Below are 14,035 nucleotides of genomic sequence, written 5' to 3' on the forward strand. Positions count from 1 at the left end.
GCCTATATATACTTAGCTTTAAATACTTGAGAATGGCATGAAGTCAGTTAAAAAAAAAAATTAGAAGCGTTTTTTAGGGGTGTGCGAAGCAGATCCTATTTGATTCGGATTCAGATTCAGCCTGAATCAGGAACAGCGATTCGATTTGTTGATCCGGATCACTGTCCCTGATTCAATTCAGCCGAATCCGAATCTGAAGATTCGATGCTGATTCAGAGAATCAGCAATTAAGACACAGAGACAGCTTTAAAAGTTTTTTTTACATACCTTGAGGTAGCAGGCGCAGCTCACGATCGCTGCGATGCTGGGCACATGGAATGTCCCACAGGAGCACAAGGGGCCCTCCATGTGCTTGGCAGTGAACCCGGAAGTGGACTGGAAGTATTTCTGGTCCACTTCCGGGTTTGCCAGGGAGCATATGGGCCCCCCCCCACCTCCCTGGCTTGGTAATCAGCTGCAGGGGGACCCCGGGTGCCCCCCCAGACCCAGGAGGCACCAGTCACCGAGTTGGGAGGTTGTGGGGGTGCCCCCCAGTGCACTCCCCTATGGACCCGAAAGTGGACCAGAAGTGCTTCTGGTTCACTTCTGGGTCTGCTGCCAAGCGCGCTGGAGAGCCCGCCACGCTTCTGTGGGACACTCCATGTGCCCCAGCACTGCAGCATTCACGAGCCCCTGCTACCTAGAGGTATGTAGAAAAAATATTTGAAGCTGTGTCTATGTTAGAATCTCAGAATCTTTCTGAATCTCTCCGAATCGATTTGGAAGGTTCTGATTCGATTTGGAGAGATTAAAGGGTCCTCTGATTTGACTCAGATTCAAAGATTCAACCCCCAAATCGAATCAGGGACTGAAGCTTTGCACAGCCCTACTGTTTTTGTGATTTTACAGACCTACCGTGAGCAGATGAACAAGGTCCTTATTAGCTTCTAGGGGAGGTGCCATCTCTTGGAGTTGTATCAGCTCATTTATATGATTATATAAAGAATACAGTTTATGTATATTAATTTTTTTGTCCTCTAAGTAGTTTGGCATGGCCTCATAGAGGGAGATCAGGTCTTTCAAGTGGACCCCAAGAATTGGAATCTTAAAGTTAGTGCACTCGTTATAGGCACGTCGATAGTTGTCATAGTTCCTATAAGATGAAAGCAGTTCGGTCAGTTCATTAAACACCTGAAAAAGAAACAGAGTGGAAAAATTAATATAATGTCTTAAGTGTTCATCATTTTGTTCATTATAACTATTTTCTGTCTTCAGATAGTATAGGGATAACCCATATTATTTTTCAAAGACTTGTTTTGTCCTCCAAACTAAAATTAAAAGACTAAAACGTCAAATGTTTTAAAGTGAAAATTAGCTTACAACTATTTTTATTATGCACACACCCTTCAATTTAATAATATTAAAAAGCACTTAATCCATCAACTTTAGCTTCACAAATGAGTATGATTTGTAGCTACATATCTTAATAAATAGTGGCTAAAGTCACCATCCTCCATTTTTTTCTTTCCTGACTTTTACCAGAGCTTATTTGGAATTTCTTGATCAGAAAAGTCATTTAATTGCTATCAAATATGTATGCAAAAAAATCACTTCCGGACTGAGAATATATCAAGTTGATCCTACAATGGTATTATCAGAATACAATTATGTGGAGAATGCTTTATCCCTCCAAAATCTGTATCTCTTAATAAGTGTGAGGGTGCTCTGAGTTCTGTGAAATGAAATAACTGAGCAGTTGTGGAAGGCTGTAATTCTGGCTTATGCTATAAACGTGTACCTTTCATTAAGTGTTGACTGGGTGAAAGAGTATTCAAGAGCCAAGATCCTCTGGTACCTAACATGAAACATTTCTGGCTTCAGATATGGCTAACTAGTAAAAGGCACTAGTCTGCTAAGGACTGTATTCACAATTTATAAATATTAAATCATTTTGTTATTAGACCTGGGAGGAAAAGTATGTATTTGATCATTTTTAACTGAACAAAATAATAAAATTGTACTAAGCAACTTTCTTAAAGATATGCAGCACTCTAAACCTTGCTTATCAAATCCCTTCCAGCTTGGTCATGTTACAAGTTGTTGGAAAAACAGGCATTATAATGAAAATTGCTATGGATCACTAGCATTCTTCTGTATTACACTGCACATTTACCAAGGAGAAGGAACAAAAATCTTTTCATTTGTATTACTTGAATCTGAACTAGACAACTTTTATGGCATAGGGAACAATTCTGTAGTACAAGGGGGTAGAGAAAAGTCTCTGCCAGTTTTGATCCCTGATCCTGCACCAAGGATCTCCATACAAATGTAGAGGACTATACTAGCATTCCATAAGTCACATGTAGGCAGGTAGTGTATTTACTCATTTTCAAGATGAGGTTTTCCCCCCCCATTTAACATGGTGGGGGATAAAGTCATCTTGGATTCAAGTAAAAGGTGGCAGGGGCAGGTGCTGCAGCTCCAGAGCTGCCTACCCCCTGCCACTTCAGCACCCCCTGTCTCTCCCCTCAGCGACCTTGGCCCTTGTTGTTCCCTTCCCCATCACCCCTTTCCCCTGTTCCCTCTCCCCACCCCCGCTTGCTGCTTCTGCCCCCCCCTCCCCCTTTACTCTTTCTTGGGCACCGGTAGACTGTCCATACTTTAGCCTGGAGCATGGAACAAAGCTCCAGCCTGGCCCCAGAGCAGCAGTGCTTGGCTCTCCACCACTGCCGTGGGGCCAGACTGGAGCTGTGCACCATGCTCTGTGCCCCAGGATGGAGCCTGTTGGCATGGAACAATGGTAAGTGGGAGAGGAGTGAAGGGGAAGAGAGAGGATGTAGAGGGGCACAAGTGGCATGGAAGGGAGATGGGGAAGGGGAAGGACAGGGGCTTGAGGCTTCAGAGGTCAAGCACAAGAGGAGAGGTAAGGGAGCAAGGGCAGGGTAAGGCAGCAAGGGGCAAGCTGTGTGCCCCCCTACCGCTGCCTTCCCTTCTGCAGTACTAGCGGGGACAAATTTAAGACAATCCATAGAATCTAATTATTTGGGGTCATCTTAAGGTCTAAGTCATCTTGGATTCAGGTAAATACAGTCAATCCCACTGAAGCTGACTTTGAGTTAGGTTCTGAGATTTTTTATTATCCAGTCATGCATGCTATGCTATAGTTGTAACATCTGTAATTGGAATACTACCTGTCTATTCTGAATATTAGAAAGAAAATGTTAGCAAATTACTTTTTACTTAAAGGAAAAGTGTGTGTGGTACAGAAAGGATTTAATTTCACTACCACATGCACATGTATTCATAGGTGGACAGGGGGAGGTACAGGAAGGGTTTGACTTCACTACCTTGTAAGCTGAAGGGAAAAGCTTTCTGTTGCTGTTTTCTGTCATAACAACATGGACTTCAGTGCATAAGCATAATTAAGGTTGTGGGGAGGGAACTAAATTATTTGCTTGTTTATCTAACATGTCTGTTTGTGATACTGACCTTATTGACTTCATGAGGAACATAAGAACTTGTTTCCTTGAGTCTGGAGATGGAGCTGTGACAGAGACCTCCAATTACTGCCATTAATGTGTTGAAATTTTGCAGCTGGTGAAGCTTCTGTGTTGACAAACAAACAATACTTATTGCTTAATGTCTGTCACTGAAGTGACAGACAGTGAACTATCATTAATTTTTAAAAAATCAGAATCTAAAATATTCTTAGTGTTAGGGGGATCCCACAAACTGTATTACTAGCACTTCATTTTTTGTTAGCACGTTGTATCCATTTCATGCTTATTCATTTTGATACCAAACTATTGCTCTCATTGGTGGGGGTTGTAAGTAGGTAATTCTGTTGTGTGGTAGGTACTGGTATTATATTCTACAAATACAAATAGAGAAAAAGGACTCTCCTCAAAGCAAAAATGAAAACTCTAACAATGTTGTTCACTTCTGCCCATCAGAAGATCATAGCCATCTTGGGTCATATTCTATTCCACTTGTGAGGTGCCAAATGCAATCCTATTCTATCCTGAAAAACTGGTATAACAAAATGTGGGTCCTCCTACTCCTTGCTGCTTTTTTGTGACTCAATCTTATGGACAAAATTATACTGTTACAAAAGTATATGTATTAATGAATTTTCAGTGACTTGAATACCATGAAATAGAATCACACAAAAGTGCTTAAGTCTATTTGGATGCTTAACAAATAGAAGAGGATCTGGTCCCTCTTTCCCACCCACAGTTTTTCTCTAAATAAGAAATGCTGTACACCATCTAAGTTGGGAGTGCAGACAGTGAGGCCCCTGCAGACATTACACTTAAAAAGTGATTAACCAGTAAATCGCATCTTAAGTAGTAACCTGACCACACATTCATTCAATTGATGGTGTGATAAAACAAAAAATATGTAATAACCTTGTGTCTGGTTCCCATCATGCCATAAACTGATCATGTGGCCAGTCCTAAGGGCTCCATGTGTTCCAGTGGTAGGAAGCCCCAATCAGCTGATTCCAGGCTCCCAGCTGTGGGATCACACCTAAGCCCTGAGCTCCACCAAGCACCCAGCTTACTGGGGAAGGGGGAGCCTGATCCCTCTCTCTCTCACACTGGCAATATGATGCTATTGGGATCTTATCCCTGATCCCACAATCGCACTTCCTGCCATGCACATGTGGCATGGCAGAAAGAGTAAAGTGTTGGGATTGCAGTTCAGATCCCATTGTGCCTTTAACTGAATATCCCGTAGGGGCCTGAGTTTAGTTCAAAACTGATAGTAGGACAACTCCAGGCTGTCAAATAAGGTAATTTTGCAAGGCATCTGGCCACTACCAATGACCAAACATATTGCTGCTGTTCATTTTCTGGAAAAGGAAGAGTTGGCAGGTAAACAGAGCCCCTAAATTAGTGACAGCTCTAGGAAACTCTGGCAAGAAGAGAATGTAATATGAGTATCATGAGAGAGCTCTAGTGCAACTGAGGAAAGAGAAAAAGTGATACTTGAGCATTTACTATGGAATCAAGAAAGAGAGAGGAATAATGACAAATGCAAAAAGTGTCAAAATTAAACTGACCTGTGCAACATGAATGAACTTGATGAACACTTCAGCCCGAAGTTGAGGTGTTGGCCTACTAAGAACCATTAGTTGTACCCACTGGGAGATACCATTGCAAAGAGCAATAGATCTTTCCATTGTTGGATTCTCCTTCACACAGCTATTCACAATGTAGTTCTGATAATCTGAAAACTAAAATACCAAACTAAATTAACTCATCCAGACTTTGTGTATTCCATGGTATTTGTGTGCCGGTATTTATGTGCAAAGTGAAATACTGGGACAGACTATTCATCAGACATGTATGGGAGAGATTTCATCCCTATAAAAAGCTCTACCCAGCACAAAGGAGAGGGGTTGCAATCTGGGAACCAGTTGAAGCTTCTCAAAGGACCTTTCACGAGTGGTAGGTATGTGTAAAAAGATCTGTTTTAGTTAAAACAGCTGGTACAGAAGGCAGATATGATGTCTCAACCAACTGTATACCAATTAAGATACCTCCTATGTAAGAGCAACTTCTCCCTCAGCCCACAATCTGTACTATTTCTCGTTAAATACATATTCATGAATATGTATAGTAGGTTTATTTTCTAAAGTTCTAGTGTTTCAGTTTCCATCCTTGTCTGCCTTTAAGCATAAAAGGAAAGGTATGTGTGGTTTTAATTTACAGCTTTTAATAAATGCTAGCATCTTTGAGAAATACACTATTCAAAAGCCAGAGGTCTTTATGGGATAAGCAAAAAATATTTTTTTGGAATTCTAGCATCAATGAGTTATAGTGAATACACATTGGGTTTTCTTATAGGTAGCCCTTCCAAAGGATACTCTCTGAAGTAGCTAAATTAAATATTAGGAAGTAGCATATTAGCTACACATTAAAAGATCTACAATATTAATATAATATTTCATATTAGAATATTAAATGTAAACTGTCATAGCTCTCCTAGCTTGAGTAAGACAATTAATATTTATACCCCTATGTAATCACAGAGCCAAGTTAAAAAAGGCATCCATAAAAAGGGAGCAAAAAATGTCCATCATCACTAAGAGATGTACCAATTATATTACCATATCTACTCACAGAGGAGCACATGCACCCATTTGCCAAAAATTAGCCTTTCAAAACTGGGTTTTGCTTCTTAAGCAAGGAGAAAGTTGATTTTTTTTTCTTCCTGGAATAGCAGCAGTAGCATTTCTGTTTAGGCAGCCCTGAGGGAATTAAATGACTTCATGGTTCATTGTAATCTACTTGATTCCTTTTAATTGCTCTTCACTCAATAGATGTTAACAATCCACTCTCCTTTTTAAAGCTTGATCAAAGACCAAGCTTTCCTTTCACTGGCCACTTCTGGTCTCTCTTCTATTTCACAGCCCTGCAGACTGTTTTTAGCTTTTTTCAAAATTTTAGATCCCAGCCATAGATTCAGCAGCAGCAACAATTTCAGCTTTTGTGTGAATAGCCAAGAGTTGCTGACAGTTCAGCTATGAAATGGTGAAAGCTCTGGCTTTTGCCTGAGCAAGAAAATTAAAGGTGAGTAAACTAAAGATTAGGCTCTGTCCCTGATCTATGCAACCATAACCCTGGAAAGATTGGTTTGTTGTTTGTTTGTTTGTTTGTTTGTTTGTTTGTTTGGGAGGGGGTGCTCTTTTTTCCTTAATTCTGGTGGTATGCAAGAAAATATGGTAATATAAAATGGTACTGGTATAAGCTGTTTCACAGTAACACTTTTATGTTGGCATGCTCCATGTTTCATTCAAGGTTAAAGTGACAGAGATTTATCTAACCTGGCCACACTTACATTCAATTAATGGTGTGATAAAACAAAAGATACGTAATAACTTTGTGTTTGGTTTCCATCATGCCATAACTGAATGGCATGATCCTCTGTATCTGCTGCATTGCATCAGTTGCATGATCATCCATGTATCAGTTGCATTGTAACAGTTAATGCGAGTTTCCAAGTGGCAACACCCTCTTTGCAACTAGTTAAAAATTATATCTGTCCATAGGCTAGTTTTCAGAAAAAGAAAGGGAGAGGGGGAGATAAGAACTGTTGTCACTAGGGATGGGGAGGCACAGAAAACAAAGAGAAACAGAAATAGTGGTGTGATTGATGTTTATGTCAATCCTCCCAAGAGGCAGAAGCCCTGTCTGCTAAAGCTTAATTTACTTTATCTTGGAATAGGTGGCTGAGCCAAAGTCTCTTGTGTCTGACCCACATCCACAAGTGAATACATGGAAGAAAGAGGAGTGGTCCTGGAAGTCAGTCAGGTCTCCAAGACAATGAGGAAGGAAACAAGGGTCAGGAGACAGACAAGGACTTTAGTTCTGCATTACAAATTTTTCAGAGGAGTTAGTTTTGATTTGAGCCTTCTCTCAAATGCTGCAGATACTTCTATAAAAAAAAAAAAGGGTACGGACAGAAGTGGCAATTTTTGCACGATCTAGCCACAGAAAGCGGTCTATAGCCATGACCAAATACAAGTGCACGGCTGCAGACCATTAAAAAAATGGCCAATTGGGTGAAAATTTGAACCCTCATTTCATGAGAGGTCAGATGAAGATGTTTCAAAACACAGCATCTTCTGTAACTGCTGTCTGCCTGCCAGCCTCTGAGCTGTTTCCAGAATGGGAGTGGGGTAAAGGGGGTGGAGGAAGTTTGGTCTGGGGGGCTTTGAGCCCCCACCAGAAGGTGGGTGGGTATGCTGAGGAAGGTGGGGGGCTCCAATTCACCCACCCCACACTTCAGTGAGGACTGGGGATCCAGAAGCTCCCTCCACTTCTGAAAACAGCAACAGGCTTGGAGGGAGGAGGGGCCATTGCAAGGGGAAATGGGCTGCAGGCTGGCAGCCAACAGCTAGATTTCCCTCCCCGCTCAAACCAACAGTGAACTTCTGTTTGGTGCAGGGGATCCTTGTAACTCAGAGCACTTCCTGTAAAGCATTCTCAGTTGCAAAGGGGAGCTGCATTTCTGACTGCACTCATAGGTACTAGGGGCTTGGATATACTTACCATACCTCCTGTGGCTTCATGGATTCATTGAATCCAAACCTCAGGAAAGGTCCAATTCAGCCCTTGGTGCTATAGCTTTTCTTTAAGAAACTTAAGACTTCTCTCAAATGTCCATATCAAGGCACAATTCTGACCTCACTTACAGTGGTATAAAAGCAGAAATAACTCCAATGAAGTCACTGCAAACCTAATGCAAGTTATATTGGAACCAGGCTTATAAGGCTTTTTTTTCCCCTTGTGACTTGTGAGTCTTATTTAATTTAACTAGAAAATGGTCTAATGTGTTACAGTGTGCCCTTACAATACAACAACCAACGAAGAATGGTCATCAAGGCTGTTCACCAACACAAGAGGATATTCATTAAAATGACTTCCTATTTTGAGTCAATGTTTGGCCATTTCTTAACATTTAAAGTCGACTTTAATACTCAAGTATCTGCCTCACCTAAAGCAATCCAAAATAGAAATCATGTGATGGAAGGCTTGTGTCCACAGCCTCCAAAATAATTCTTATTAAAAAGAATTAGTTTATAATGAGAGTGGACAATGAATTCCTCTCATTAGTTTGTTAGAGTGGGCTGGAAGGGATAGACCAAGAAGAAAAAGTTATACATCATCAAGCTTCTGCACATTCCCCACATTCTACCTTCTTTTAACCTATTTGTTTAATTTAATAAGAGCTATTAAGGGTTCAAAAAATACAGATGACAACAGACACCCTGGCATTTTTCCTTTTGTTAAATTAAAGAAGAAATATTAACGCTAATGAGCAGAGTTGTCTATGAGATTACACAGTACATATTACATGTACTTATATCCATTGTTTGAATTTTGAACCAAAGCCAGATTTGGCAATAATGTGGAACCTGAGCAGCCACTCTAGATGATGAAAAATTATCCAAATTATATAACTAATTATAATTATTGTCTCATGTTGGGTTTCACTATAATAATGAATAAGATCCATCAGTTTTTATCAGCAGCACATTCTCTAAAAATAATGCCCCCAGCATGTTTTTCTATAATGTGGGACAAAATGTTATCTAACCTATTAGCCACTCTGCACCACTCTTGTGGAGCTGTGCCCCTGTGCAGATAAGAATTCAAGGTTCACTGGGTCAAAGAGTATGACTCCAGCTTATTTCAATGGTTTTCAACTTTTTCTAGACTCGAAGCACCCCTCAGAAAATGCTGGTTTTAATTTTAACTTTTTTTCCCCCAAGAGGTCAGAATATTTTTTAACACTATGGCTTTCAACTTAGGTTTATCTTGTGAATCATGTCTTCACATTTAACAGTGCTAATGTTGTGTGGCACTCAGAAAAGGTCGCAAGGCACCCTAGGGCACCTTGGGCACTCTGGTTAAGAATCTCTAGCTTAGGTGCTGGGGCACTCACCCTGGAAGAGGCAGCCCTCTGTGTTGGCTTTTGTCCCAGGACTGGCTTTGTATTTTACCAAATTACCTTTTTTATTATAGAATGCAGGAACAGCCCTGGGCCCAGGAGTTATTTTGTGATTTTTTTTTGGACCCACATAGGTTTTTTTGGACACCAGTCAAACTGGTTACTATGCCATTCTAATAATACTGCTGAACTCAAAACCTTTTAAAGGCAGTGGCTCTTGCAATGTTTGTTCAAGTCACTGTGCAAATATGTACTGGGCATGATCAGATAATTAACTTGGGTATCAGTATAATTGGATGGAATGGCTGAAATCTGGAGCCAGAGAAATCCAAATGAGAAATAAGGAAGGGGGAGACTTGCCATATTTTCATTTAAGACAAGAAGTTATATTGCCTAGTCTTAACTGAAATATGCCTTTCTAGAAGATATATTTTAGTCAGTTACTAAGTGTAAATAACTGGCCTGTGTCACAGATGGGAGTACAGATGATCTGATGGTCTCCTCTGACCTTAAAGTGATTGACCTTATATGTGGTTACTCTCATGCTAATATTACATAATTTCATTTGCATAATCTCTTAATTTAGTCACTGTTAGAAAAATGTAGGCTTCATGTTTCAAAAGCATGTTCTGTAAGGAGTTAAACAGATGTTCTATTTCATGGATAATAATCTCCAACCCTGTCCAAGATTCCAGTAAACTATATTTTGGTCCTAGTTTATCACTAGTAAAATATAGAGAAGTCAGCATCCCACTGCTAAGTAATTACCTGTATATAATGAAGAAAGCAAGACTGACTGTGCATAATACTTGTTATGCCCATTAATCATTAATTAAGTTTGCACAGAACTCTGGAGAACATTAACTATTAAATAAATGTTAAGTGTTATCATTGCCTGAAGGTAGTAGCATGTGCATAAATTCATGACTTCAGTTCCACAGGTATTGGCTGCAGAGAAGGCTGGGAAATTTCACTGGGATGTGTCAATGTGGAAAATGGGATGGATTGTACCCTCAGCAAGTTTATGGATGACCCCAACCTAGGTGGAGTAGTGGATATGCTGGAGGGTAGGGCTAAAATGCAGAGAGACCTAAACAAATTGGAGGACCAAAAGAAATCTCATGAAGTTCAATAAGGAGAAGTGCAAAGTCCTGCACTTAGGATGGAACAATCCCATGCAGTGGTATAGACTAGGAACTGACTGGCTAAGCAGCAGCTTTGCAGAAAAGGACATGAGTTACATTGGACAATAAACTGAATATGAGCCAACACCGTGACCTTGTTGCGAAAAAGGCTAACAGCATACTGGGCTGTATCAGTAGGACTGCTGCCAGCAGATTAAGCAAAGTGATTATCCAACTCTATTCAGCATTGGTGAAGCTACTTCTGGAGTACTGTGTCCAGTTTTAGGACCCCATTGCAGAAAGGATGTGGACAAATTGGAGAGAGTCCAGCAGCAGGCAACCAAAATTGTTAGGGGGCTGGGGCAAATGAGTTATGAGGAGAGGCTGAGGGAGCTGGGCTAATTTAGTCTGGAGAAGAGAAGACTAAAAGGGGATTTAATAGAAGCCTTCAACTACCTAAAGGGTGGTTCAAAAGAGGATGGGGCTAAACTGTTCTCAGTGGTGACAGATGGCAGAACAAGAAGCAAAGCTCTCAAGTTGCAGCAAGGGAAGTTTAGGTTAGATATTAGGAAAAACAGTCTCACTAGGAGGGTAGCAAAGCACTGGAACAGGTTACCCAGAGAGGTTGTGGAATTTCCATCCTTAGAGGTTTTTAAAACTTGGGTAGATAAAGCCTTGGCTAGGATGGTATAGTTGGGGATGGCCATGCCTTGAGCAAGGGCTTGGACTAGATAGCCTCCTGAGGTCCCTTCCAAACCTAATTTTCTATGATTCTATGTGTATTTCTACTGGGACTTAAAGCCAGAGGTTCCAGCCTAGGGGTTCTTGCCCTTCCAGTTAGGGTCAGACCAGTTATCATATTTCGGGTCAGGAAGGAATTCTACCCCATGGTCAGATTGGTAAGGACTACGAGGATTTTTGCTTCCTCAGTAGCAGGAGGCATGACCCTCTTCCTGGGATTTCTTGAGCACATATTAACAACCTTTACAACAGCAGTACATTGGCTGCTGTGGTCGCCCTGCTTTACATATGGCAGGTTAGGTTTCTGTGTCTTGTTGTGTCAGGGTTGACTGTATAGTTTTGCTGCAAGGTTTCTGATTTGTATGGAATGGTTTGGATAGGGATGATCCTGCTTTGGGTAGAGGATTGGACTAGATGACCTATGGAAGGCTCTTCCAGCCCTACGTCTCTGATTCTATTATACATGAGAGGAGTCAGGTACCAAGCCCTTAAACTATGTGAAATCTGCTACAATCTTCATAATCCCCATTAACTGCAAAATGTAAACTAGTGCAACCATTCAAAAGAGTCTGTTAGTTCTTCTGGATATGCACCTCATCATATCATCTTTCAAAGCAATACAGTATAACTTTCTGGGGATCATGGAGTAGATTGAACTCAGCACCCTACTTCTGTGCTATCATTTTGTATTTCTAGTCCTGCCATGCACTCTAGTATCTCACATATTAACCATACCAGAACTTAATGTTTTGAAGTGTTGCTGTATTCCCAACACTTCCTTGCTGAAAATAGAAAGTGGGCAACTATAGTACCAATAAGCCTGTTCAAAACAAATGACAGGTCAACATTTAATGGGTTGTAAAGCCATCCAGAAGCTCTTTTTCTATGGTGCAGAAGTGTGGCACGGTTCTCTGTGGTGACAGCTAAGATCTCAGAGGAACTGAGAAAAAATGGTCTAGCTCTTCCACTGCTCTGTTCTTCCATCACCCCAAATATTTTGTGTCTGCATAAATACTGTTTTGCATGACAGGAGATTACTTATTCCTTATTCTCTCCATTTCCCACACTTTCCCATTTGCTGGCTAACTGTTAAGAAGGTCAAAATTATCTTCCCCCTCCCCATTTATTTGACCATCCCTCCAGAATTCAGGTCAGTATTTTGATCCCTTCTTCCCACCTGGCAACCTCTTGACTAATGCTCTTTTTGACCCACAGCTGCTGCTCAGGGCCCATGCTTCTAGACATTGCTACAACAGAACATAAATGCCCCTATACCCTACCAATCAAGAGCTCATAACTTACTGATATTCTTCGGAAAGACTTAAATTCAAGGTAGGTGAGGTGGTCTGACAATTCTTCTGGCTCTAGATGATCAAAAAGGAGAGAGACTTTCCGTTTCTTGCTGGTGTTGGGCTTTACCCGCTGTGTCAGCTTCCGGGACCAATCCCGAGAATTTCTTTAAAAAAAAGAAGTAATAAAATAGTAAAATGCAAGTTGCTTTAACAAAACCAATTTTAATTTTTCCCTGAAACTAGTTACCTCATTTGTATGACTTACTGCAACTTACACTTAAAGCAGACTTGGTGCTGTTGCTGATTCACATAAAGATGGGAAAACTTCTTTTTTTGGAAGAGAACTGCATAAGGGACAGATCACATTCACCCTATTTTTAAAGGCACCCGAGGATCTATTCTTGACAAGATAAGTCTTTTACTTAAAATGCACTCACACACACAATTTAGATCAGTGATTCTCAACCAGGGTTCCATGGCACCCTGAGGTGCCTTAAGATCCTTTCAAGGGTGCAACAGGTGCAACACAACTTTAGCACTGTTAGGTTTGCTAACATGATTCACAAGATAAACTTGGAGATTTCAAATAGAAACTCATAGCTGTGGTCTTTCTGAATTCTTTGAAATAGAAAAACTGCTCTATTTTTCTGTAGTGAAAAAAGAGTGAAAACTAAGAGCTGGCCTTTTTCTGAGGGGTGCTGCAAATCTATCCAGAGGTGCCATTAATCTATCTAGGGGTGCCTTGTGCCTAAAAAGATTGATTTAGACATTAGAGGGTCAATTAAATGAAACAAGCTGGTGCTAACTTTCCATTTTTTACTAGTATTCAACTTGAGTAACATACATTATTCTTGTTCACTACCATTTCAAGGAATGCTTCAAAATCTTTTATCCCCTACAAATCTTTGTTGTTCCTTACACAGAGTGAAATCTGCCCTGGTCAACACTGGGTTAAATTCAAGTCAATGGTTTAAATTCAATTTAAGCCCTGAAAAAGGCCTATAAGGCTAATGTGGTCCTGTACCAGCCCTCTGTCTAGGTTAAACAGTAAACTCTAAGATCTTCTTCATGTCGCCAATACAGATTTTGGGGATTTGTTCTGGTCTAGCTTGTGGAGAATTATGTCAGTTTTAGGAAAGCGAGATACAACTTTTGTTTTGTTTTCCAAACATTAAAACTCTTAACACTCACATTTGAGTTGTGTCAAGTAGACGACAGTGGAACACCTCACCATTAGCTCTCGCCAGTTCCTGCAACTCCTCCACAGTTTTAGTTAGTTTAGAATCCATTTTGAACATGACCCAGAACTCTGTAATCCAATACCTTTAGTAAATGAAAAACAATAATAAAAATGTTTTGCGGCAACATCAGTAAGACTGAAAGACAAAGATGCACTTTGATTACTTGTATTTTGTTCACTCCAGATTACAAATCTTG

The 14,035-nt window shown here is 40.5% G+C and overlaps 1 protein-coding gene across 8 annotated transcripts in view; it reads right to left on the bottom strand.

The window, feature by feature from the left end:
- The window catches only part of RASGRP1 (RAS guanyl releasing protein 1), a 96,542-nt gene that overhangs the window by 28,970 nt on the left and 53,537 nt on the right, over window positions 1-14,035 (bottom strand). For 7 of the 8 annotated variants that reach the window (XM_025197726.1, XM_025197733.1, XM_025197727.1 and 4 more), the window contains 5 exons: window positions 13,790-13,921; window positions 12,609-12,762; window positions 5,045-5,218; window positions 3,469-3,585; window positions 895-1,170 (listed from right to left, as the gene is read on the bottom strand). In XM_025197726.1, coding sequence (XP_025053511.1) covers window positions 895-1,170; window positions 3,469-3,585; window positions 5,045-5,218; window positions 12,609-12,762; window positions 13,790-13,921 — 853 coding nt within the window. The remainder of the gene's footprint in view (window positions 1-894; window positions 1,171-3,468; window positions 3,586-5,044; window positions 5,219-12,608; window positions 12,763-13,789; window positions 13,922-14,035) is intronic. The other variant, XM_025197730.1, reaches the window with a different exon arrangement.

Source organism: Alligator sinensis, unplaced genomic scaffold (assembly GCF_000455745.1).
Source record: "Alligator sinensis unplaced genomic scaffold, ASM45574v1 scaffold262_1, whole genome shotgun sequence".
Lineage (NCBI taxonomy): Eukaryota > Metazoa > Chordata > Crocodylia > Alligatoridae > Alligator > Alligator sinensis.